At 35.8% G+C, this 26,128-nt stretch overlaps 3 protein-coding genes across 3 annotated transcripts; 2 read left to right on the plus strand and 1 right to left on the minus strand.

Annotated features, from left to right (window-relative positions):
- The first annotated feature begins 6,994 nt into the window (after positions 1–6,994).
- Positions 6,995–8,665, plus strand: LOC136809256 (uncharacterized). Its single transcript, XM_067065773.1, has one exon. The coding sequence runs from the start codon at positions 6,995–6,997 to the stop codon at positions 8,663–8,665; it is 1,671 nt and encodes a 556-aa protein (XP_066921874.1).
- Positions 8,666–10,167: 1,502 nt separating this feature from the next.
- On the plus strand, positions 10,168–13,956 carry LOC136809236 (NF-kappa-B inhibitor-interacting Ras-like protein 2). Its single transcript, XM_067065753.1, has 7 exons — positions 10,168–10,317; positions 10,604–10,699; positions 11,001–11,051; positions 11,262–11,354; positions 11,957–12,050; positions 13,556–13,642; positions 13,874–13,956. The coding sequence occupies exons 1-7, from the start codon at positions 10,219–10,221 to the stop codon at positions 13,954–13,956; spliced, it is 603 nt and encodes a 200-aa protein (XP_066921854.1). The 5' UTR covers positions 10,168–10,218.
- A 2,742-nt stretch (positions 13,957–16,698) lies between these two features.
- On the minus strand, positions 16,699–17,972 carry LOC136809235 (uncharacterized). Its single transcript, XM_067065752.1, has 2 exons — positions 17,529–17,972; positions 16,699–17,255 (listed from the first exon to the last, which is right to left on the minus strand). Exons 1-2 carry the CDS (start codon positions 17,838–17,840, stop codon positions 16,758–16,760), a joined length of 810 nt encoding a protein of 269 aa, XP_066921853.1. The 5' UTR covers positions 17,841–17,972; the 3' UTR covers positions 16,699–16,757.
- Between the last annotated feature and the right edge of the window lie 8,156 nt (positions 17,973–26,128).

The following is a 26,128-nucleotide window of genomic DNA, read 5'->3' on the forward strand; positions in this document are numbered from 1 at the left end:
GCCAATCCATTCAAGAACCAAAACAAACTGCAGCGATGCGAGCGCTTTTAATAAGCGGCAGGGCAGAGTGTTCGGTGTTGGGTGCACTGCCGGCGTCCTACATCCATCCTTGGTTCGGTGGTGATTGTTTTGTGTATTTGTCTTTTGACAGGAGGCATGGGTAGGAATTACGTTTTACATCGTTTTTCTCTCTAACTTGAGCAAATTGGGGAAAAGTAAAATATTCAAGGGGCCATTCAAAAAGTACGTTCGTCGCCGAGGGGGGGGGGAGGGGGTCAGCAAAAAAGCGAACGAAAACGAACGGGGGGGAGGAGGGGGGGTCAAGTCGATCTGTGTACGTTCTCTTTTGCGAGGGGGGTGCTTGTCACAAGCATGACTTTTAACTTAGTCTATGAAAAATCTTTTTCTATCTATCTCCTAATTACATTTTTTCTTTGATAACCGAAGATAATTGTTAATCCCCTAAACAATTGTGTATGTTATAATTGTTTAGCAATTATTAGATAACTAGAGAGCAAAAACTTAAGGTGCGATAGGACCCTGCCGACGCACCGGACTTAACGAACACCGGACATGCGAAAGTCCGGTGTAAAATTAGAAATTTCTTTACTTTTGCCACCGGACAAATGCACCGGTGACAAAGACAGTCCGGTGCGTCGGCAGGGTCCTGGTGCGATAAGATTAAAGAATAAGGATGAAATCGAAAAATCGGGGGGGGGGGGGGGTAAAAACTTTGAGATAAAAACGAACGTACAAAGGGGGGGGGGGTACTTCAAAACGAACGCTGATGAACAAGGGGGAGGGCCAGACGGTGTCAATCGAACAACTTCGAACAAAAATCGCAATCAAACCAATCGAACGTAATCGAACGCGATCGAATAATTGCGTTTCGATTGTCAAACGTAATCGAATCTCAATCGAACGGCCGATTCCTGGGTAATATTCGATTGCGTTCGAGTAAGGTTAGATTGGTTCGATTGATTGTTGACTACGTTCGATTGGTTCGATTGATTGTCAATTACATTGGATTAATCTTCGATATCGCTCGATTACGATTATGTACGATGAGTTTGATTGCGATTAAATTACATTGGATCACTCTGTTAGAGCTTCTTAGCGTGGGCGCTCGGCCGCTTAAGTACCATATTAAAGCAAATAAAACCTAATATAATTGAATCAATCGAACGTAATCGAATACAATCGAACGTAATCGAAGCAATCGAACAGCAAATCCTGGGTAATATTCGATTGCGATTCGATTGCGTTCGACAATCGAATTGCAATTATTCGATTGCGTTCAATTGCGTTCGATTGATTCGGCGTTCGATTCGTTCGATTGACACCGTCTGGGGAGGGGGGTCTGAAAATAGGGAAATTTGGACGAACATACTTTTTGAATGGCCCCTTGAATATTTTACTTTTCTTTGGGCTGACTAACTTTTTTGAATTGTTTGATTTCTTTTTGTCCCTGGAATTTTATCCTCTGATGTAGCTGGGAGACCCGTCTACTCTGTTCGTGTGGTTTCAAAATATGACATTTAGTTAAAACAAATAATAATATATAAACAACAGAGTAGCCGGGTATTTTTGTAGATAGCAAATCTGGACGCAGAATTCTATTGGCTGTTAAACAATTGTTGAAATCATGTCAGTGAAGTCAAGTTTGAAGATATTCTTTATTAGAAAAACAGTTAAAAGCAGTCAAAACGCAATTTACCTTACCTCCTGAGTTTGTCTTTGTTATGCTAAAATATAACAAACCTTTATCTAATTACAAATAGGGGAGTCTGTCAAATTTTCAAACTTAATCAGAAGAAACAAAAGTAGACTCATCTGATAGCCCTAAGCATAAGAAAAAAAATTAGGGGTCACCTTTGAGAAATGATAAAGTACTTCAAAAGATATAAGAAAAATAGATTGTGAAGAATTCACTGTTTTGGTCAAAATGCGTCCAACCTCTTCCAAGCCAAATCGAAAGTGCCGTGCGCACCAAAATATTCTGAAATGGGGCGCAGAAGCAGACTACAACACGCGGTCTGCTGGCGCGAGGTTAAAAACTTCTCAACCATCGTGTTTAAAATAGCAATCGCTATTGAAGCAATTCATTTGAAGAAAAACAAATGTTACCAACAGAAAGCCTAAGCTTTAAGGATTCTTTTGATGCCTGCTGATAATGTGAAAAGTTAAAGAAAAGTATAAAAAATCTTAAAAATCTTCTTTACTTTGACTTTTCTCTGTCACCTTCCAACTGAACCGTGCATCAGCAGACTTCAAAAGAAAGCTTAAAACTTTCTGCATTCAGTAAAAAAAAAATGAGAACGAACGGACCATCGCTTCAATAGCGACAACCGTTTGTTTACATCTCAATCAAAAAAATTTTTGGTGCCGTGAGATTTTCTTTGGCGGTCATGGAAAAAATGCTCTGTTCGCGTCGCAACGGGTGTTAAAAATGCATGCGGGCGGACAGGCGGTCAAAAACATTCCCAGGTTTTTTTTAATCACGCCAGTGCGGGTGGTAACGTGAGCAAAACAATTTTTCGATGGTCGTCAGAGCAATTGAGAAAAAAGCTATACTTTAAAAGAACAAATTGCTTTTCTCAGATTTTTTTCTGCATCTCCACACCGGAAAATCAGCAGAAAATTTGATGCGGGCGGGTGACGCGAATAGAACAATTTTTCGATGACCGTCTTTCTCAAGATGGCGACACGTGATGGGGAAATGAATGTAACTTTCAATAGAAAAAAGATATCGAAGTGATTTTTTTTTATTCTCATCTCTGATAAATTCTCTACCATTTGGGTAAGTTATGGGTCAATAAAGTTACTCGAAGACTCTTTTTTTCCTTTTTCCTTTTTCCTTTTTTTTTTGCGCCCAAAATACGCGCAAGTTCGACCTCCCTATTACAAAAACCACCAATCACTACTTCTCCGCCATCTTGTTTCACTTTAAATGCCGTGTTTTAAAATTCCTTAGCTACATTATATGTACAGAAAAGGTTTTCTCTAGGTTTTTTCAATTCCGGGATTAAACTACGAGGGCGGTTCCGCTCGCTTATTTTTCTTTCAGCGTTGAGCGCCCCGGGGATACTTAACAATAATAGAGATTTTAAGATTAATGTTGAAAAGCATATTTTTTCGATAAATTTAGGCGATACTCAATAAAAAATAAGGTGGTTTTAAACAAATCTTTGAAAAATTGGCGTTTCTTTCAGTTCTAATATGAAAAAAGAAATCATTTCCGCCTTTACTTTCACTTTCGCTTTCGTGTTACGCGATTCCAATTGGATGAATACCGCTCGATAACAAATTCTGATTGGCTTTAAGTCTTTAGCTTCGGGATTCTAATTGGATCATTTCCCGCGTCACAGTTGAATTTTGATTGGTTGAAAGTTTCTGAGCGTGAATTCTGATTGGATGAATACCTGAAAAGTAAACAATAGTATGTAAGGGGTCACTCACATATCGATTCTTCCCACGACTAACGTCAAATTGACGCTGATTTGAAACCCCCCCCCACCCCCACCTCTTAACGTCAAAGTTCAAAAATTATCAAAAATCAATGAAAATTTTCTCCTTCACTTTCATCGTTGTTTTGTCAGCCATCTTTAATTTCGCTACGGCTTGCTCAGGCAGTTTACATTTAAAAAATAATGGAGATAATTTCTAAACTTTTTTCAGAAAGTTGCCGGAATTAATTATCTCCATAATCAAAATCAACAGAAAAGCCGCATTTCACAAAAAAGGATAGACCGTCGGCGAAATTCAAGGGTCGTGCAGACCGTCTAAACAAAAGGAACTCGAGACGTAAACATCGGGTCGTTTGTTTTGGTTAAAATTTCTGTAAAATAGCGAAGCGAACGGATATTTAGGTATGTAAAAGGAGGAAAAGAAATATGGAAAGTAACATTTGTCACGGAATAAACGTATTAAAAATCGATATTTCTGGTGAAATTTCTTAGCGTCAAAGACTCTAACCCACCCACCCCTTTGCGTCAATTTGACGTTAGTCGTGGGAAGAATCGATATGTGAGTGACCCCTAAGTATTTTGCTTATCAAAACCTAAAGATTTCCAGGGGGGTTTTATTTACTTTGCATGACGATAATTAAGCCTACAAAACACAGAGAAAAAAACCCAACATAGAACAGGTGTATTTTGTAATGTAGAATATGATAGCGTGAATCTTTGTCAGGATTCTTTCTCAATGCCCCGTAACTATGCACGAGGTACCCGTTGCTAAGACCTTATATTAAAAACGAAAGCGATTACGGCAAAATGTAGCGATTTTCGTAATACCTCAAATATTGATACTTGACTGTACTACATGTGATATTATTGTTTTGATTGGAAGTGCGCAAATCTGATTGGCTAACCTTATCAACGGCTTTTTTGACACGCAATTCAAACCAAACAGTGTGGCTTGAATCCTTCAGATCCTTGGTTAGAAAAAGCTATACCTGTTTTACTTTTTTCACGACCCTGGGTAACGCCCGCACATTCGTTTTTTTCGTGCTCCGGAACACCGGAATATTCCGGAGCACTCTGGTGTTCCGGAGCACGATTTTCGGCAATTGGTCTGCACTGCAGCCCTGGAACGTTCCAGTTGCACTTCTGCTAACTGCGCACATGCATAATTTAAAAAAATCAGCCGATTCATGGTAGTTTCAATATTTCGACCAGTGATGCTTTCAAATATAGCTAATGTGACAAATTTGATTTCATCAATGGCTGAATCATCATCCTCAAAGACTGTAAGCATTTTTATTTGACCAAAGTGTCCATCACCTAGAGACAAATATTTTTTTGTAACCATGTTTAAACGTTTCTTTGTAACGTGATAAAAATCACTTGCTCCGGAAGCACCGGAAGAGCTCCGGATTTTTCCGGAGAGAAAAATAGTGTTTTTTTAGCTGCTCTGGAAAACTCCAAAAGTTTCCGGAGCGCCTGGAGGGTCCTTGGATCTCCAGACTACCTCTGATCTGGAAATTGGGGAGTATACACCACCATATCGAAGCCTGTTAAAGAGAGATAACCCCTAGAAACTTAATAGCCTTAGAGCTATCATGCACTTTTTTTTATATAAATACCGTCAACTGATCTTTCTTGGGGCGATTGGTTGAAACAGGACTGACTGTTATGTTCTTGCCTGTATTTTCAGGACCCTCCTGGCGCTCCGGAAACTTCCGGAGCAGCTAAAAAAACACTATTTTTCTCTCCGGAAAGTTCCGGAGCTCTTCCGGCGCTTCCAGAGCAAGTGATTTTTAACACGTTTTAAAAAACATGGTTAAAAGAAATATGCAGATGTTTTTGATAACATACTTACAGTCTTTGAGGATGATGGTTCACCCATTAATGAAATTGAATTTGTCACATTATATTCGAAAACATACATAGTTGAAATTTCCAAGAAATTGTCCAGACAGTACTAATCGATAAATTCGATTATCGACAGTTATCGAAGCAATCGATAATGATCGAAGTAATCAAACAACCACTTATCGATTAACAATTGAATGTCAAGTACCAAAATTTCAAAAAAATTGTGAGTATTCGATCACTTTCTTAACCGTTCGATTCCTTTGATTGTTATTGATTACTTTCCATAACTTTGACAACTTCGATAACCAATTACTATGATATATCTTTAAGAAAAACCAAAAAAACTGACCTAAAACCAAAGCACAAAAAGAAGCCCCGTCATAAAAATTGACCCCCTTATTTCCCAGCCATTTTATTTCCCCTGCCATTTTGTGTGCTTTGGGCCTGGGTTTCCTCAAGTAACTCATATCGCACATTTTGATTGGTTGGAGAAAAGGAAAGTAGCTTCGCGCGTGAATCGCATGTTTTAATTGGCCGAAGTAAACTTGGTTTCAGATTATTTTGACGCGCTGCTACTGGAAACATATTTGATAAAATCGAAGGCTGGAAAGTACTCACAATACAATCGAAGGTATTCAATGTGATCGAAGGTAATCGAAAAGTAATGGAAATGATTGAACAAATCAAAAATGATCGAAGAAAATGCCATAATCTGGAGTTGAGTGAGTATTCGATCACGGATAAAATCGATAGGTGCCTTGCACGACAGAAGGCTGTAAAATCCCAACTTTCATATATTTGTTTTAATCCGTGATCTGTGACTTTAGTTTTTTCTCATCTTCAATAGACCTTTTCATAAATTACGTCACGAACATCACTTGCCTCGGATTCAAACAATTTCCATGGTGATCATATCCCTTGAGACATTAAATGATTTTTTATGAATAGAAAGTAGTTGTAATAAAATCCGCTGGAAGTTAACCACCATGGCAATAATTTCAAAACGAGGCAAGTGATGTTCGTGACGTAATTTATGAAAAGGTCTATTCTCTGAAGAAAGCAGAAATTTGATGCAAGAGGTAGATTGTCAACAAAGCGCCGTAAAAAATCATTGAATGAAAGAAAACTTAAAATCTCAAATATAATTTTCATTTTGAAGAATTGATGCAAAAATCGGAAACGAAATCGAAAAAATTTTATTTCTTTAATTGAAATGGGGGATTTGGAAAATTTTCTATGTTTAGTTTTTTGTACAAACCCCTGTAAGTAACTATGGGCAAGCACCCCATTGCTAAGATGTTGGCTTGAAATAAAAAATGAAACCACTCAAAACGAAAGTAAAATCGACTCGTACTCAAAATCCCGTAATCCCGTAGAGTTTAAGTCTCCGAGCTGCTGATGAAAATCTTTACAAAATTGCTACCACTGTGGAAAGACTGGAGAAAAAACTTAAACGATACGAGGCAAGCTTAAATTTTCTTATTAACTGTCGTGACCAAAACGTTTTCCCAAAATTTGTACGCTGGAAGAACACGAAGTACCTTGACCAATTATCGAAACGAAAATATCAAAGACGTATTCTCCTTGACGAAATTATAACGAAACGCAAACAAATTCGTGAAATCAAGACAGTGTTTTTTACTAAACGTGAAACTCTGAACAGTAATGCTACTTTTATGAGGAAGTTTGTTAGTGAACATTCAATTAAAATTGGCGTCAATAAATTTATCAAACCTATTCGTGACAAACTTAACCACAAACTTGATTTAATGATAAAAGAACGTGACCGTCTGAATGGTATCTCAAAAAATCCTAACACTATAATCACTAACTTATCTTCGCACACCTTATCTGAAGACGAGTATGAAACGCTACGATTCGGTTTAAACCATGGTCTTGCTAAACAACCCAAAGATACCGAAACTTTTGTTGTTGCGGAAGAACTGTACCGTTCGAAAGTTTTGAAAAATGGCCATTATTCCGTTGAAAGAGCTAAAAACTTACTCCGAGGTTTTGCTTTTAATTATATTAATATCGATGATCGTCAAATTTTCAAAGACTCTAAACACATTAAATTGATAAAGAATCTTCGCAAATCAATCGCTATTTTAAAACCCGACAAAGGGAATGGCATCGTCTTGATTGACATAGCCGATTACCAAAATTCCATCGATTCGTTGTTTGCTGACAAAGCCAAATTTCGTAAAGTGAATGTCGATCCAACTGCTTCTAGACTTACCAGCATTCAACGTTACCTCAAAACCCTACTTAATCGTAATGAAATCGATGAAAATGAATACAAAGATATGAGACCGAAAAATGCAAAGCCAGCCAGAGCTCATGGTTTACCAAAAATCCATAAAAAGTATGAACACTTACCTAAATTTCGACCAATCGTTGATACCACTGGAACAACACATTATTCTGTTGGTAAATATCTCACTAACCTCCTTAATCCTTTAACTGTCAATGACTACACACTTAAAGATTCATTCGATGCTGCCGAAAAAATCAAACAGATTCCAAAAGAACTTTTTGACGATGGTTATGTCTTTGTATCGTTTGATGTAACCTCTTTATTCACTAACGTACCCTTATCTAAAACAATAAACATCGTTATCGATCGAATTTATAACAAGAACTTGTTACAAACTAAAATCTCAAAAAACACACTCAGAAAATTAATTCAAGACACCTGTAAAAAAACCGTATTTTCAGCAAACAACATTCTCTATGAACAGTTAGATGGTGTTAGTATGGGAAGTTCACTTGGCCCTGTACTAGCAAATATCATAATGACAGAACTCGAACAATCTGTCATTAAACCTTATATTGATTCTGGTATCGTAAAGTTTTACTCAAGATACGTTGATGATACACTCCTTGTCATTCGTCCAGTAGATATCGATAAAGTTCATTGCTCCCTTAACAAATTTGATAAAAATCTTCAATTTACAGTTGACAAATTTGAAGATGAAACACCGCACTTCTTAGATCTTGAGATTGCACCAGATGGTCTATCTATATTTAGAAAAGATACAAACACTGGCTTATATACAAATTTTGATAGCTACGCTCCTTGGTCTTACCGAAAAGCATGGATTTCTAGCCTTGCCAACCGTGCCACCAAACTTTGTCATCCTGCTAAATTGAAAAATGAAATTAACCTGATCAAAAAGTTCGCTTCTTGGAATGGTTTTCCTCGCTTTGCCGTCAACAAAATCATTAAAACCGCAACCAGTCCCGATACTCTGAAAATGACAACGCTGATAATACCATACCGACAACACTCTGGTTACGTATCCCTTACGCTGGCCCGACAGGAGAACAACTTGTTTCTGCATTAAAAAGAAAATTAAAGTTTTGTCTCAAGAAAGACACTAATGTCATGTTTCGAGTAATCTATTCAACACACAAAATTGGCTTCTACACCAACATGAAAGACCCAACACCCTTGAAGTTCAAGTCGAACATTGTTTATCGATTTATCTGCCCTGGTTGTCGTGCCTCTTATGTCGGCAAAACGGAGAGGAATTTATTCACGCGATGCTCAGAGCATGCTACAAAGAAGGAGAGTGCAGTTCTCGAACATTTGAATGAGTGCTCTGAAGTCAAGTTTATAACTACCCTCCTGACGCTTGGTATTGAAAAGCCTAATTTTCGCTCCATCTACATAAATCTCGTAAATGATAATACGTCAGTAATTGATTCCAGTGATAATTGGTCATCACTTCTATACAAAGAAGCTTTACATATCAAAAGACTGAAACCTATTTTAAACAACGGCCTAAAAGCCTCTAGAGAATTATACCTTTTCTAACTACTTTTTATTACGACCTTGTCTTTTAACCATTTTACAATTTTAATAGCCTTCAATTAGCGCATTTTTTTTTTTTTTTTTTTTTCTTTCCAATTTTTCACATAAGTAGCAACTTTGTAATTTTACATTTTACAATCCTGAAAGATGAGTGAAGTTATGCTCGAAATATAGATATTTTATCAAACATCAATTCGTTGTCAATTTTCTGATCAAGATTATGATAATGAATTCACTATTCGGAATCTCTTTCGTACTCTTTTATTTGAAGTTATCAGCTGGTAATGGTTTTTGAGTTTAAGTCTATACTGTAAGACTTGTTTTGAAAAATTTTGGCTGATAAGAGTAAGGGGGCTGGGGAGGGGGTTTGAAATTTATCAGCCAAATGACGATAAAAATTTCGAAAATCCTATGTCTAACAAGGTATTCAATAAGATTGAAAGAAATTGAAAAATAATCAAAAAAATTGAAAATGTTTAAAGAAAATGCCATAATTTGGAGTCGAGTGAGTATTTGATCAACGATAAAATCGGTACTGTCTGGTATTCTGTCACAAAGTACAATATCGTGGCCATTATTGGGGCCAATATTTTGAAAAAAATGTTGACGAAGAAAATTTTTCATTTTTTACACCCTCAAAACACCTTTTAACGTTATCTAATTATTGGGGAGAATAATAGTCTTTATGGCTTTAAAAATAGTAACTTTAAAAAAAGTATGGCATGGTCTGCAAGAAAGGTGTTGGGGGCATGATTTAGAAATAATGAACTTGCTTGAGAAGTTGTTTGAAAGCATTTTGACCTTAGAGGTATTTTCAGGAATTTTTTCTTTACTATTTCAAATAGAACACTTTTATGAAGTAAAAGGTAGTAATTTCCTTTTTCGATTTTTAATAGAAGTTTTATAGGTCCATTTTGACTGTTTTGAGCATTTTCAGCAAAACTATTTTTTTTCATTTTCCATGGCATAATTTTGCCATGTAATGAAGAAGATTTCTAAGAAAATTCTTAGAATGCAAGAAATCAAAAAGTGTCTATTCAAAAGTTATGTTATGATTATAATTTCAGACTCAAACTCATTAAAATGCCTAAAATCTCAAAGATAGCAGTTTTTGGAGCAAAATCTGTGGGTAAAACATCCATTATTCAACAAATTGTTTATGGGAACTATTCTATTAATAAGGTAAACATTCAATTTTGTATTTCTTTTTTCAACTTCATGCAATTGAAAGAAAGACAAAATAGTATTGTTGATATCTTGTCAATCCTGAAATTTGAAAACCTAAAATGCACTTCTTTCCATTTAGCTTTGTCGAATGATATTTTAAAAATAATCTTTTTACTACAATAAGGTAATAATATAAATTGTTATTCATTCTTGTGTGTCATTGTATGGTTTGGAATTGGAGAGGTTCTTTTTCACAGACGTTGTTTGAAATAATAAGTTTCCCATAACATTTACTTCATAGATGATGTATCCAACAATAGCTGATAGTTATGATGCATGGGTAGATGCGGATCGTGGTCAAAAAGAAAGAATTCGAATATATGACTTACAAGGCCAGGTATCTCTACTGCAATAATTTTGTGTAGGGGATATATCAGGGATACTACAATCTTTGACTAAATATTCTGGCAGAAATTCCTTTCCCTCCTTATATCAATGTTGACACATGGAAGGCTGCCACCGGACGTACAAAATCCTCACATCAACACTAATATTAGGGGGAGAATTTTCTAAGAATTGGCCACAATTTAAGTCACATATTGTAGATTTAGCCAAAGGAATACTTTTTATTTAATACAGCGAGGTTTTATACATGAAGTTGGCTTTTTTGTTAAAATGTTGATCTTTTTGCTTTACAGGATCCTGATCCTAACTTCATCTCTCCATCTCATCATATTCAAATTGCTGATGTAAGCATTCTTTTCAATTGTAATTTTTACACCAATTTTCTGTGTTGGTGATCCTTTTTCAATTTATATTTTAATTAATAATATCTAGGGCCTTCTTTAAAATCTTAACACGAGATTAAAAATCCTCTCAATTATTTTTAATATTCATCTATTATAAATGTATCATTTATTCGAAAACTCTCCTTGTATTAACTTTATTTTCATTTCCAGGCATTTATTTTGGTATTCAGTGTGACGTCCAAAACAAGTTTTAGTGTTGTGGAAAAATTGAGAAAAGAAATCGTAATATGTAGAGGGAAAGATGTAAGTCTAGTAGTCTATTTTTTATATCTCTCAGCCAAAAAAAAAACTTTATGTCTATACTTTAGACGATACTATCATCTGGTACACGTATCATCTGATACACGTTTTTTACCACCCCCTTCTCACAGAACCGCTAGGATTTTTTCAGCTAGTGGGGATAAAAATAGCAGACAAAAACTCTATGGGGATTGAAATTTCCATGTTTTTTTTGGCTGGGCCTCTACATTCCATTATCTTCAAGTCAAAAAATTCAGTGGGAATGAGAAATAGCATGGTATTTTGCATTGAGGATTGGTTTATTTGATTCTTTTTAGTGGGAACAAAAATTTGAGTAAAGTTTTCCACTGGGGGCGGTATTTTGGCTAATTTTTCCAGTGTGAACGGCTCCCAGTGGGTCTGTGAGAAGGGGTGTTTTTATCATGATCTGATCATTTCAGGCTTGAATATTCCCAAGTCTTTATCTCAAAAGTATATTTATGTAGCTTAAACGTTCAATGGTTTAAGTTAAAAAAAACATTTCACCATAGCAAACCAAGCGTCTTTATTATAAATTTAAGTTTGAATTTTTATTGAGTAATTGATTTTTTGCTTGTCATACCTAGGTTCCAATAGTTGTTTTGGGTACGAAAGTGGATATGTCAGAAACGCGGGAATGTCAACATAACGAAGTCATGAAATGGGCTGACCATGAAAAAGGTTTGACATACGTAGTTTTGTTTTATGAGCGCCGGATTTATACAGGATGTCCCGAAAAAACTTGTGTCAGAACACGACTACAAGTAGTAAGGTGTTTGTTCCTGTATGTCTAGTTTTTCTAGTTACAATGAAACAGAAACGCAATAAACTTATAAACATAATTAAATTATCAATTGTGTAATAAAACATTTCAATGAACGTCTCATTCAAACAAAGTATGAAAAGACATTAACGATCGCATTATACAAGAACATGTAAATACTATTTTTGACTTGCACACACACGTTAGCCTTTCTACTTGTAGTCGTGTTCTGACACAGGACTTTTTTCCGGGACACCCTGTATAAGGGGGGGGGGGCGTACGGGGTTTGCGATTTCCGAAATACCTTAAAAAATGCTTGCAATTCCGATACCGATTTTTTGAGTATTTTCCTCGTTTTGACTAATTTTTTTTCATCAAATTTGATTTTTCATGTATGAATTCCGAAAAAGGGGGATAAAAACTTTATAATACTGAAATTCCAAAGCAAAACTTCATGGATTTCCGATACCGAAACAATTTCAGCATTCCGAAATACCGAAGGAATTTTGCCCGATTTCTGAAATTCCGAAGAAAAAAGGGTCGATTTCCGCAATTCCGAAATACCGTACGCCCCCACTGTATATCTCTAAGCAGCTCCAATTCCATAATAAGCACTGCCCTGCAATGACAAATGTATTTTTTTTATTACCCAACACGTCACTTGCAAACAATCAACTTTTATAAAAGTGTCATTGTAGAGAATTAGAGATGCATATCATAAAAAATAAAAAATCTCTTTCTGTATTTTACTCGTTATCATGACAGATTTTACTTCATCCTTTCATCTTTGGTAGCTTGCACAAGAATTAAGAAAGTTTCACTGAGTATTACTACCGCACTAGATATAATGTTACGGGAGTATAATTAATTTGGGAGTCTACTCTCCATCAGACTCGACAATATGCCATGTTCTAAAAACCTTGAAATGTTGATTCAGAACCCAAGAATCCCGAGCCTTGGCTGGTATCTTCATAAAGTGTTCTACTTAGTTAAAAAAGAACGGGTAGCAAGCTATTTATCATTTGTTTTGTTTATCGGGAATTGTAACCCAAGAGCTTGAGCACACTATCCTTGTTTTATGATTGTGCACCAATAATAAATCTATCGTTTTCAATTCTTCCATCGTAAGCTTTCAAAACAGTATTAATGCAATTAAATTTAAAGCAGTGAATCTACAATCTATTGATATTCAAATCATCTACTAAGTATCAGCGTATCTAAATTTTTGATTTGACTATTGACTACTACCCAAAATTTATTTATCTGAAAGACTTCACTTGATCTAAAATAGGTCTAATAGGTCTACTATATAATATCAGCAGCTAAATAATTTCCGCATGCGATTATAAAGTCTCCAAAAGTCTAGAAAGGTTTTTGTAGATATTTATGTTTGATATGGAGTATCATATATTTTATATGTTAGTGAAATTATTCGAAGTGTTCGTCGAAAGTCGAACAACATTACAAGAACCAATCATGTATCTTCTGAAGAAATTGCCTTTATCTGCAGGTATGTTTTAGAATACTTTTTAAAATGACAGTTTATCGATTGTAAATGTTAATTCGTGGATTGGACCAAGCGAACTTATTTGTTCGAGTAAGACCAGAAAAGGTTCTACTACTAATAAAATCGAATGAAAAAGTGGTTCAGTAAGTTCGATATAGCGGAGATGATGGTTGATAATGTACCTACAAAAGTTTGTTTTATAATCGTAATGTATCTTCCTCCTTCTCTTTTTAGGGAAACGAGGTGCAGATGTTAAACAAAAGTTATTTGGGCGTGGTCAGAAATCGAAAGAGAGTAGTACATCTTCTGAATCGTGAAAATATATTGAAACTAAGGCTTAAATGACCTGCTCCCTCTTAAGCATCGTTATGGCAACATCATGACAAGCTCGAGCATGTTTTGGGGATTACAAGTACATTACTTGATCCCAACTTGGATTGACGCTTCTGATTTGAGCTTTCAAGTTTTAGTTGAAACCGCAAATGGATGGACGTTCGAAGTTTCAAAACACTGGCTGCACTTAAGTGTTTGTTTGTTAGGCTAAAAATGCAATTATAGCATCCTTTCTGCGGCTTTTCCATTCTAAAAAACCTTAGCAAGCATAATATTGTATAAGCTTGCTGCAAAAAGTACACTATTCTACTTATCGAAAGAAATAGTACGTGGATAATAGATATGCAATTTCATTTTGTTTTTATTTTTATATCCAAAATCTGTAAATTTTATTTTGTAAATAGTGCCGAATTTTGATATCATTGTCTAAAAAGAACAACAGTAATTGTAATGATTGATATAGATTCCTAAATCCTTGAAAGTGTTCGGCCTTTGGGAGCACCTTTGTTTACTGTTTCCATGTACGTGATGCAACTGAACAGAATAATTTCGAAAAAATATTTAGGTGAAGAAAATCAATACTATATATTCGCAAAAAAAAGCTATCTAGGTCAAGGAAATATCATTATTTCTTGTAATCGAGCAGACAGATTTCATGTGAAAAATCAACATTTTCAAAAGTTTTGTAAAAGCAAAACAACTTAATAAAGCCAAAACTGTCATCAATCAAAATGATTGACATATCGATTCGAAAGGTTTGGTCGGAAGAGAAATTCAATCTTCCAAATTGAAATCTATATCCTTTAATCTAATCTATAGACTACATTATTTTCGTCTGTGTAAGTTGTATAACTTAACAAAAACTTAAAATTACGTCATGGTTGTATAGCAAAGCTTTCTACTTGGCATTCACGTAACTTTGAGTTCTTTGCTACTTTCGAAAACAAAGTGTCGCCCGCTGTTCTTTGACGCAGTAGATATTACTTTTGGCATCGATTCTTGTAACGTTTAACGTAAAACACTGTGACTCGTATTTTCTTTTCGATATTCTGATAAAATTCTTTAAAGTGAGGTCAAACAAGATTTTGGCATCAAAATCCAACGCATTGATTTAGCCTAAAGTACATTTTCATCGGTATTTCAAAAACTTGATTGTATCCAGATTATAATGCCGATATTTCCTTGACGGTTTTTCTACAGACTGCCTCGTCTGAGAATAGATTGAAACACCAGGGCCACCTGTTTAAATGCTGAAGTGGGGGTTGATGTCGTCCACCATTGTCGGGTAACGGAGAAAATAAAAATGCCAATTTAGGACCCAATTTGAAAAGAATTTATGGAAAAATAACTGAGAGTTTTCAAAATAGTCCTTCTCAGCAAAAATGTGTGGGGTCATAAATTTCATTAAAATTTCATTAACCTTGAGGCAGCTTGCGTTACATGTTAGGTTCTGAAAAGTACTCTCGCGTCGGGTACCTAATAAACAGGGGGAGGGTCTTTCTTTGAATGTCAACCGATTGGGATAAACTGTTGACAGCCGACAGAGACTTTCTGCTGAAAATTCTAAAAACGAACCCCGTGAAACAAAACTTGAACCTTTGGCTAACTAAATTTTACGAAATCCGGACCGTGCCAATAAGGTACAGAATCACACAGATTTTCCAAAACATACCCTGAAAGTAGTGAATTTACAAACATTCAGGGGGATTTTACTATAATTTAGTTCATTTGCAAACCTGCCCGATACTTAGAGGCTAAGAAAGGCGCTATAAACGTCGGCACTATTGATTTCAAAGCCTCAAAAGGGCTAGCTTGGAATTTATGAATGGGAAATGAGCCATATATTCCACATCCAAAATGGGTGACCTGAATGGTTTTCCCACAAAGGCCAGATTAAAAGTAAAATCCATCGCGAGATTTTGAAAATGTTTTTGCGCAAAAACAAAGAAACGCTAAACAGCTAGATTCAATCTGTCATTCTAAATGCGAAAAATCTTAAGGTTTCACCTTTTCTTGCTTAAGAGAGGTTAAGAAACCCTCTCTAGCCCCTTCGGGAATTTAAACTCAATGGCCTGCAGGACCTGAGTACCCCCCCCCCCCCCCGAGCGGTTCAGACAACATTTCAGACTAAAGTTATACAACTTATCAATAAGTTTAACAAGTAATTGAAAAGACAGACATACACATATTAGGTTTCGTTGTTTTGAAAGTATCGTCGAATACGAAACTCTATGACCTCAAAAATGGTAGATAACGTTACAATAAAGCAAAGAAAAAATCATGTAACTTTAAATCTGTAAAATTGACCTGTTTTTTTCTAAAATTGGGAGTGGTCATATTATAAATCTTTCGAGGGTTGGGAACAATTTAATGAACTAAAACCAATCTGTTTGATATCCTTTCATGTTCATCTACTTTTTTCTTTTTCATTTTTGGAAACAATTTTTTTAATCTGAAATTTTTTAGAGAATTTTTTACATGAGAATATACATATCTGTTGAGTGATAAATTAACTTTACCTTTAAATACTTTCAGAGCAATATATGTACAAAAATTAGATGGCAAAATTTTAAATACAAGAAGTTTTAACGTTTCAAAATTAAATCAAAAAACCGAAAAATCGGTAACAAATTATTCAAAACCGTAGATTGTTAGCCCTAGTTGGACTCTGACTTTGTCCACATTTAGATATCATTTCCGAAGGTTCTCATTGGGTTCTTTTAGGCCAAAAAGTATCCTGTATAATTTTTTTTCATTTTGAAATTTTGTTAAATTGAAATAAGACCTAAAACGGTTCTAAACATAAACAGTATTTCAATCCAATCCTTAGCACCATGAAATCTTTCTTAAAGTCTTCTAGTGGTTGACATACTACAGTCCATGTCCCATTACTGTTCGGTTTAATTTGTAACAAAGTCGGTGACGTATATTTTTCCAACAATTTAAATAAAATTTGAAATTCATTAATTGAATTTACAGTCTCCATAGCAACATAATCTTGTTTTGCCTGGTTGACCCATCTCATGAAATTCTCAAATTTTCGTTCAAGTTCGTTATATTTTTCATTATCTTCGCATGAAGATTCGAACTCATAATTCTCCTCGACTTCATCGGACATCTCCAGCAGCACGGACCGCGCGGTCAGTGTTTTAGCATTGAATTGTTCCGTATTTCTTCGGTTCCGGTTGAAAGGGTGTGGATGCGGCGGCACTGTCTCTTCAACTTGCGTTGTTGATCGTTTTCGTTCTTGTAATTTCTTCATGAAATGTTGACTCGGAGATTTCTAAAATTGAAAAAGAAAGTTGTTTTTAAAAACCCTAAATATTTTTTCAGCTAGGCCCATTTTTTCTCAGTACAATTTCTTAGTTGGTTCTGTTGGTTTCTGAATCATTAGGGCATACAGCATACAAAGGTTTTTGATCTTCAAAAAGTCAATTTCAGTCTAGCCCAAGTCTATTCGACTGTGCAGCCTTTTGAATGCATCTATTGGCTAGTTTCACTCAATACATGGACGTGGCGCACTTTTTCTTGAGTTCTTCAAATTATTAAAACTTACCTGATTTTGATTTTCGCTGATTGTTCTTTTCCTCGTTTGTGTTGGAGTTAAACCCATCGTGCGACTCTGTCTCAGTTGTTTCAACAAATTGGCGTATGATAAGAAATCTAATGGTTTATACGCCCCTTTCTCAAGTTTGGAACGGAATACCATTTTATTGACTGTGATTAATGGAACGTCGAAAATATTGCACGTTGTTTCACTTTCTTCGGTAGAGTTCGTCTGTTCTTGTTGCTTAACTCTGTTGGTTGGTCCAGATGGTCTGAAAAATGGATCTTGCTGGAATTCATCGGATAAGAATGAGCTTCTCATGATTGTTCCAGGATCTTTCTAATAATGCTTAAATTAATATTATCAAAACTTCTCGAAGCAAAATTCTAACCAAGAATTAGTTCAATCCTACATAACATATATATTCCTTCCTCAGCGACCTCACTCTTTCACATTTTTATCTTTCCTTGTAGATTTCCTACTATTTATATCTTCATAAATTTCTCAGGTCAAAGTTCCATTTAATTCTCTGTCTTTTCAATATTTTTATTGCTGTCTATTGTTCACTTTATTGTTTTCTATTGTTAAACTTTTATAGCTCCCTAAGCGCAGATGTTTTATTATTTGAGGTTGTCTGATGGTTTCTATTTGATAACACTCTACGTGATTGTTTTAGAGCATGCGCGAGTATTAAAACAACAGATGCATCGGCGGTCGCGCGGGCAAAAATTAATGCACGGCACAAAACCAGTTTTTGCGTTGTCTTTTTTCGCGATGTAGTTCATTTTTGCAATTTTTGCGAATTTTATGGTCCCGTGCCTAACTAAATATTATCCTCTTCAAAAAAAGTTTACTAAACGTGGATAGATTAAGGGCTGAACTAAGTGGATTTATTACTTTGCTTTTCTCTGGCAGTCAATGTAGACTCGGATGAAAAAGTTTTCTTCCGGCACGTTAACCTAAAGTTGTAAAGGTCATTTATTCTTTTCAATTTCCTGATAAGGTTTGAATTTCGACTACTATGCAACGAATTTTACAAGCCCTGACCTGAAGGCAAATATTTCCCTTATATCCTTATAGTTCCCGTCCTCTTCAACTCCCGAGATTATGTTCTTATGGAATTATTGACTCAATTCAAATCACTTCAAATCACAAAAGAAAAAACCGTTATCTTTTCAAAACAATTTAAAAGCTCGCGCCACTTCTTGAAACAATAGAGCTGTTTGACGTCATACTTTTGTTTATCAAATCATAACAATAAAATATTAGCCAATCAAATTCTGCGATTGATTCTTGCATCTTGTATAATTCCCGGCTACTTTACTGTGTCTATACTTTCAAATTTTTTTGAAACCACACAGACAGAGAAGTCGGGTCTCCCAGCTAAATTGTTCCATACTTTGGAGCCTTGATTCCTTTCAATGATTTTTTTACCTTGTAGAAACCAGGCGTTCTCGTGTAATTTAATATATAGAAATTCATTCTAAAGTTGTATAATTTTTTACTTTCACCACTGTGATACACTTATAAAAATGTCTGTTATATATAACAAAGAATAACATCGGTTTTAATAACATTAAAACTGTTATGTAATATCTGTATAATTCAAACAAATTAGTTTTACTTTAGTTAGTACATCACTGTCTTATCAGTGCCAGGGAAACTTTTACGAGCCCAATTAGGTGTGTGAATGGAGTGAAAAGCTTCCATAGGGGCTCGAATTCAATTTCTAAAGAAATAGGCCCGGAAATTTATAAATTTTAACGAAAATTGACGATTCTCTTCAGCTTTAATGACGTGACGATCCCAGTGTATAATACACGTTTAAGCATTCGTTGCGACTGCTAAATTTTACGAATCGCTGGTCGCGTATTGTGCGGTAAGTTAGTATGGGGTTCATAAGGTATCAAAAATCTAAATAGTTGATTGAATGCTTCGGTGTCTTTACTTGTTACCAGGTTCTAAATGGATACCTTTCACAAGGTATTGTGGGTATGTGGGTTATTGACAACAACACCGTTTTATATACCATACACGCTTTGTATATACTAGCAGTCCCAAACGTCGTTGCAGACGACTTTTCTCACTTACAAGATATTACAAGATATGCGTCATAGAAGTGCTAAAGGAAAGCGGCTTTGGTGAATAATTTTAACGGTGAAATTTCAATAGAATCTACATAAATAATACTGAAATTCAATAAAGACATTGCCCAGTTCTTATTCAATTGTTATTATTCTTCTTTCAAAAAAACCCGGAAAATAACCTTTTGACTCAAAGTTGATTCCCAAGGGGAAGCTTTTTATTTATCAATGAATGATGCGTTTATAATATTATTAAATATAGAAGTATCAAACCATCTAGAGTGGTTGGGGATTTCCTTAAAAAGCACTAGTAGATTTCTAGGTAAAAGTTAAATCGTGTACAGTCTCAAGACGCAAAAACTATATTATTCTCCGAGTATTTTCATACTCCACGCATTCACTCTAAAGACCATGGCTCCGTAAGAGAATCTGCTTGTGTTGGCGAACCGCTTTGTTCTTTTTCATCCATTTGGGATGAATATTAAATTAGGTTTTGAGCGCGTTGATTAGCAATCGCACCAAAATCAATTAAATAAAATAAATTAACATTAGAACACAGTCGCTTTCGCTTTCGTTTTCAAGCAAAAAGCAACGCAGTTTTGAATGTTTTGGCTGAACAACCAGGTCAGATCTTCACAAGCGATTTCCATTTAGAGCTGACCGGTATGCGCAGAATGGATGGTCTGTAATGACCCTAATCGAACGCAGTGCGTTTGTACGGCAAGGGAAGATAGTGGACGGTGTAAACGAAATTGGCCTCACTACTTGCATGATGCAATCAAACATCAATTGATTCCTCAAAAGTAGCCTGTTTACACGCTATGGTCGATTAAGGATCGATCGAAGTCGCATTGAGCCAATGAGTGAGCACGAAATAATTCTGTAAAGAACTATTTCAACCCTGTCAAATTTGAATAATTTAGAAATTCCGAAAATATAACAATTATTCAAAAGTTGGGCTTAGAGGAATCCTATTGATTTCAATTCATTATTGTTCTTTTCCATGTTTTTCCTGGACACTATTCAGAGTGTCGTCATTAAAGTGAATTTTTTTACGCGATTTTTTAAATTTGTTTGAGGACTCTAAATTGCTCAAAATGACTGAAAATCATGTCTGAGGGTGATTTGAAATTGTTTTAATTAACCCCTAGACCACCAGGGACGAGTATATGCGTCCAAAACAAGGCAAAATACTGACTTGAGGCCATAGCTCCTGACCACTTGATTTAAAGGGGCATGAACCGATGCTTTTAAAAAGAGTATAAAAATAGCTTTCCAATGGTACCAAAACCATCTTCTAAATCAAAAGCTACAAGCTTTTATGACACTTTAAAGTTTTGAATCAAAAAAAAAAAAATTAGGAAAATTTCAACTTTTTCAAAAAAACAGCGCGCACAAAGGGTTAAGAGATAAGACACATTTTTAATGGGAATAGTTGAAAAAAATATAACCCCCTCCCATAAAAAGATATATGGCGGCAAGTTAAAATCGCTAGCGAAAATCAAGTAAAGTAAGTAAGTCTGCGACCGTAGTTGGAGGCGACCCGAAGGCTTCTTTTTCGACAGCTATCTACCCGAAATTAGGGGAGGCCGCCACTCTTTCTCTCTGGATTGCTCCACTTACACACCCCCTTCTCACAGACCCGCCGGGACGGGCCACTGGAAAAATTGGCCAAAATATCGTCTCCAGTAGAAAATGATACTCTAAATTTTGTTTGCGCTGAAAATAATCAGATAATCATTTCCCACTGCAAAATATTTACTCATCCTCACTGAATTTTCTGGCTCAAAAAAAAAATGGAAAAGCCATAAAAGACATGGAAAAATCAATCCCTAATTGAGTTTTGGTCTGTTATTTTTACCCCCACTGGCTGAAAACATCCTTCCGGGTCTGTGAGAAGGGGTATACTTGCCCTTGATTCTTCTCTTTATTACTGAGCACCAAGCAGAGAGGCATCAAGTACCATTTTGGCAATCTTTGGTATGACCCGACTGGGGATTGAACTCACAACCTTGTACACCGTAGCCGAATGCCCTACCACTGGTAACTCTGGTCACAATGTCACGCAAATTTTTGTATTCTAAACCACGATCACGTAAACTAAAATAGCAAAAAAACTTTGATAATCACGCATTCCTATGAAAAAAGTCCAATACGCATCATGCTTTTTGACCATCACGCAATCACGAAGAAAAAATTTCCAAATCACGTAATTACGCTATAAAAAAGTCCCTATCCACAATCATGCAAACCACTTGGGCTCCTCTTCGAACAAAGGACTTAACGAGGAGAAGGTCCTTCAAGATTAGCCAATATATACCCGAGTGGCAACTCCTGACCACTTGATTTAAAGGAAAATAGCCTCTCAGCTAGTGCCACTCTAGCCTGTTAGACGAAAGCCACTTTTTGATCACGATAAAACAAAGAAAAAATTTGGTTTGTGGGAAGGCACTGGCTAGTGCCACTCTAGCACAGTTATTGCTCCCGGGTATTTATTCGAGCTGTGTGATACTACACACTAGTGATACTCACGTTAATATTAGAAGCGTGCTTTCTTTTTACATAAACTAAATACTTTTTTAACAGTTGTAAGCAATACTTTTCTTATGGCATTAATTCAAAACCATTGTCTACAAAGTTTTTATGCCAGTTTGAGTTTTGGAAAGATAGCCGTAAAAGTTTAGCTGCGTAAGAAGTACCACGGTAGATCTAGATAGGGGAGGGGTTTCAAGGTTTACGGTGACACGGTATCGGACCTTTTTTCTGTCCGGTATTTCGGTATTTTAAGATAAAAAGTACGGTATTCCGGTATTTGAAATGCTGCCGGCGACGGTAAATTGCCTAAAAATGCTTCGGTATTTCGGTATTTACTCGTAAAACCTCGGTATTTCGGTAACTTTAAAATCTTTCCGAACTGTTTTCTTCATAAAGAGACTTCCAAAAATCGCCTGCGGCGCTAAACTTTCTCATATTTTAGAAAAATACACCCATGTTTTCTAAAACGATCAGTTTTGATACAGTATGTACATATACATCTTTAGCTCTCAAACAGTAGTGTGGGATCAGAAACAGCTCCACCTCTAGTCAGTCTAGTGGCAATTTTTTTGTGGTTATATCCATCCACTATCCTTTAAATAATGACTTTTTACAGTGTTTTACAAGTGCTACACGTTTTTTATAAGAATAGTGTTTTTTCATTTCATCATGGATATTCTTAGGGTATTTTCTTAGGTTAGAGTCGAAATTCAACCAAAATTTAACAAGAAATACACACCTGAAGCAAAAAATGGCATATATTTGTAAACATTTTGAGCCTTACTGGGTGAAAACTGTCAATTTACAGTTAAAATTGCTCTGTAAATGGCATTCTTAGATTCAGTTGCCTAATTCCATGATGGTGATATTCTTACAACATTCTTAATTTTTTGGTCATTTTCATCATGGACATTCTTTATAAAGTGTATTCTTATAAAAAAAAGCGTGTTCCTTCTCTCAAGCACTTACAAATGTTTTTTTTTATTCTTTATTAGAGTAGAATTTGATCCAAAGGCAATGGACGGACTAAACCAATCTGGAGTTCCTTTTCCTAATTTCACATCACAAAACACACTTTTAGCCAACAATAGCGGACCTGTAAATTCTTAGCACAAATTTTTCGCGCTCGCTTTGCTCGCATTATTTTGTTAAAATGTTTCCCCAACCCGGTTGCTTTTGGTTGCCTCATCCCCAAATATTGGTTAAGCAACCATGCTATTGCCTTTTTCTCAAAGGCAGGTGATGGGATAGGTACTGCCTCCTAATTCTCAAATTAGAACTAAAGAATTATCCATAAAAAGAGCTTTTTGAGGTACTTAGTTACAATAGTAAAACCATTCTAAAACATTTTAGCCAAATAAAAAAGTTTTAAAATCTAAATTTTCTTCGGTCGGCACAAACCTTGGTTGCATTTTGTCAGTAATTAAACTTCACTTCTTCTATGCTATTTGCACTTGGAAATTAGATCGTTCGTCTGATATATATACTGAGCTAATAACAGTTGAAAATGAAGTTTTCAACAGGGTATCCCTTCTTACTCCTTATTTCATCAAAAATTCTTGCAGTTGAAATACCTTTCCTTCACGAAATAGGCCCAAAATGAAATGTAAAAATTTTCGGTGACGGTATTTAGAGTTAATTGTGTCCGGTATTCCGGGAAAAAATTGCCGGTATTTCGGTATTCAGTACCCCTTGAACCCCCCCCCCAACCTCGTTCCCTGTGTATTAGCGAGTTTATGTATGTGTGTTTTTCAGCGACGGAGACGGTAAGGTTCTAATTTGACTAGATCCTGACCAGCTGAGGACGACGGTAAATCAGCACTTTTACCGTCCTCGATTTTGCGGGGCGGAATTGCGGGTTTTTCCAAACCGCTTCAGTCACTCTACCGTCCTCAAAAGTGCAAATACATAAACTCGCTATTATCAGCTTTTTTGATGCTTACTTGAAAGCACTAGATAATAAATAAGCATCCATAAGTAACGTAAATAAAGCCTGGAATACACGGGGCCTATAGATAGCGTAGGTAGGTAATAAGTTTTGCAGCCTGTGACGCCCTCGCCACGCTCCGCCCGTTGTGATTACCCGCCCAAGCTAGCCTCCATTCCCCTGACAAAAGTCAAAACAAAAAATTAAAAGGGGATTCAAATTTTACATCGCTTGCATTTTTGAGGTGTGTTCGTCAGTCGTACATCAAGATTGGTCTTGACTAAACTTTGTCCACCCTTATCAAAGCTGAAGAAAAAGATGTAGCAAACAAGGGAATTGTAAATTGTAAGATAATAGATTGTAATAAATCCTTGTTTTGCAAGACAACGTTGAGTCACAGTTAAGTTTTTTGGGCTAGCTAGTTTTTAATATAACACAAATTTGTTTGAGTTAAGGAAATCTTGAGTTATGGAGTAAGTTTTATATATATAATAACTTTTGTGTAATGCCGGCATATACCTTGTGTGTCATAACAGCACTCACAAAAAATTATGTTTGCATCTTTCTTTACTGTTTTTTTTGCCTAGACTATATAGCCAGACAGAGTCTCAATCGAACGAATCAAACGTGGAATCAATTGAACACAACCTACCTATTTGTACCTATTTGTGGCTTCTGCATGCTTGAGCAGCTCATCCAACTCGTTGAGCGAGTCTGATGCTTTGACATAGACCTTTTCGCCTTTGCGTCCGCCATATTGAATTGTATGCAATACAGGAACGAAAAGCGTGGTTGGATTTAGTTGGATGTATGCAAACTATGCAAGTTTACACAAATAAAAAGACACTCTTATAAATAAATATTTAATCATAGAATGATAAAAGATGGAATTTCTTAATCCAAAAGGAAATATTTACAGAACAACAAAAAGCCTTTTAGGAATTTGTTCTCTAAAGACATTGCATATTCTGTTTTCATGCCATTAAGAATTCCGCGAAGAGGGAGTACACACATCCAAACTCTCAAACACGCAAACTGAAGCAGTAATTATGACGTACACTTTATCATGTTTTGATTTGATCATTTGGCGGCTCATTCCCAGGAGAATATTGCCGTCAGCCGAAAGGATTTTTTTTTACTTCGCGGGTGATTTTTCATTGAGATTCTGTCTAATGTTAGTCTTTGAAGTGCTTTGTCTAAGAGATGGTGAATATAATTGTTTTTAGTTTCAGAGAAGCAAATTTAATCTTTCTTCTACAAGATTACCTTAATATAATGCCAAATGCAGTAAGTTTTTAATTAATACTTCTTTTTGCATGTTTGATCTTTCGAAGGGAATTTCACCACGGCAATTCGGCAACCATACTTTTTTGCATACATTCATATGGCGGACGCAAGGCAAAAGGTCTATTTCCTTGAGGCTGTTGACGACCACGCTGGCCCGAACATGTCAGCCTGTTTCGGACTGCTCGGGCCACAAAAAAGTATTATGAATCGGCCCGAACATTTGTTCGGACCATGTTCGGCCAGTATTACAATTGATTATTTTAATTTTACAATTATATCCATTGTTAATATTTTCATTAACAATTCAAAGTTCCAAACCAGTTGATTCCCAAAGTTGTATAGTACAAACATCCAGAAAATTCTGCTTCGAATAGGAGAAGACCACGAGAAAAGAACGGGAGAAGAAAGAAAAAAGACCATATTATGAAGATTCAAATCATTCTTTTGATAATTTCCTAACTTAATTGGAAAATAGATGATTAACTTTTATATTGAACAATATATAATTTATAAAGTAAGATTTTTAAATTTGTTTGCTAAAATAAGGAATTAAAATATAAATATTGGGTCCTGAATTCGATTTTTCGAAAATCTTGCCGAACGGCCGAAGCGCCGGGGCCCTTTAAAAAAAGTTCAAGAGGCCATGCCGTGGGTCGTGGCTGTTGAAAGTTGGAGTCAGCTTGCCTAAGAGTGAAATACCGTGAGTGGTCCTAAATCCGACAGCCCTGCCTAAATAGACCTTTTCGCCTTTCCATCCGCCATCTGAATGTATGCAA

This window comes from Clytia hemisphaerica, unplaced genomic scaffold (assembly GCF_902728285.1).
Source record: "Clytia hemisphaerica strain Z4C2 unplaced genomic scaffold, Clytia hemisphaerica genome assembly, whole genome shotgun sequence".
Taxonomy (NCBI): Eukaryota; Metazoa; Cnidaria; class Hydrozoa; order Leptothecata; family Clytiidae; genus Clytia; species Clytia hemisphaerica.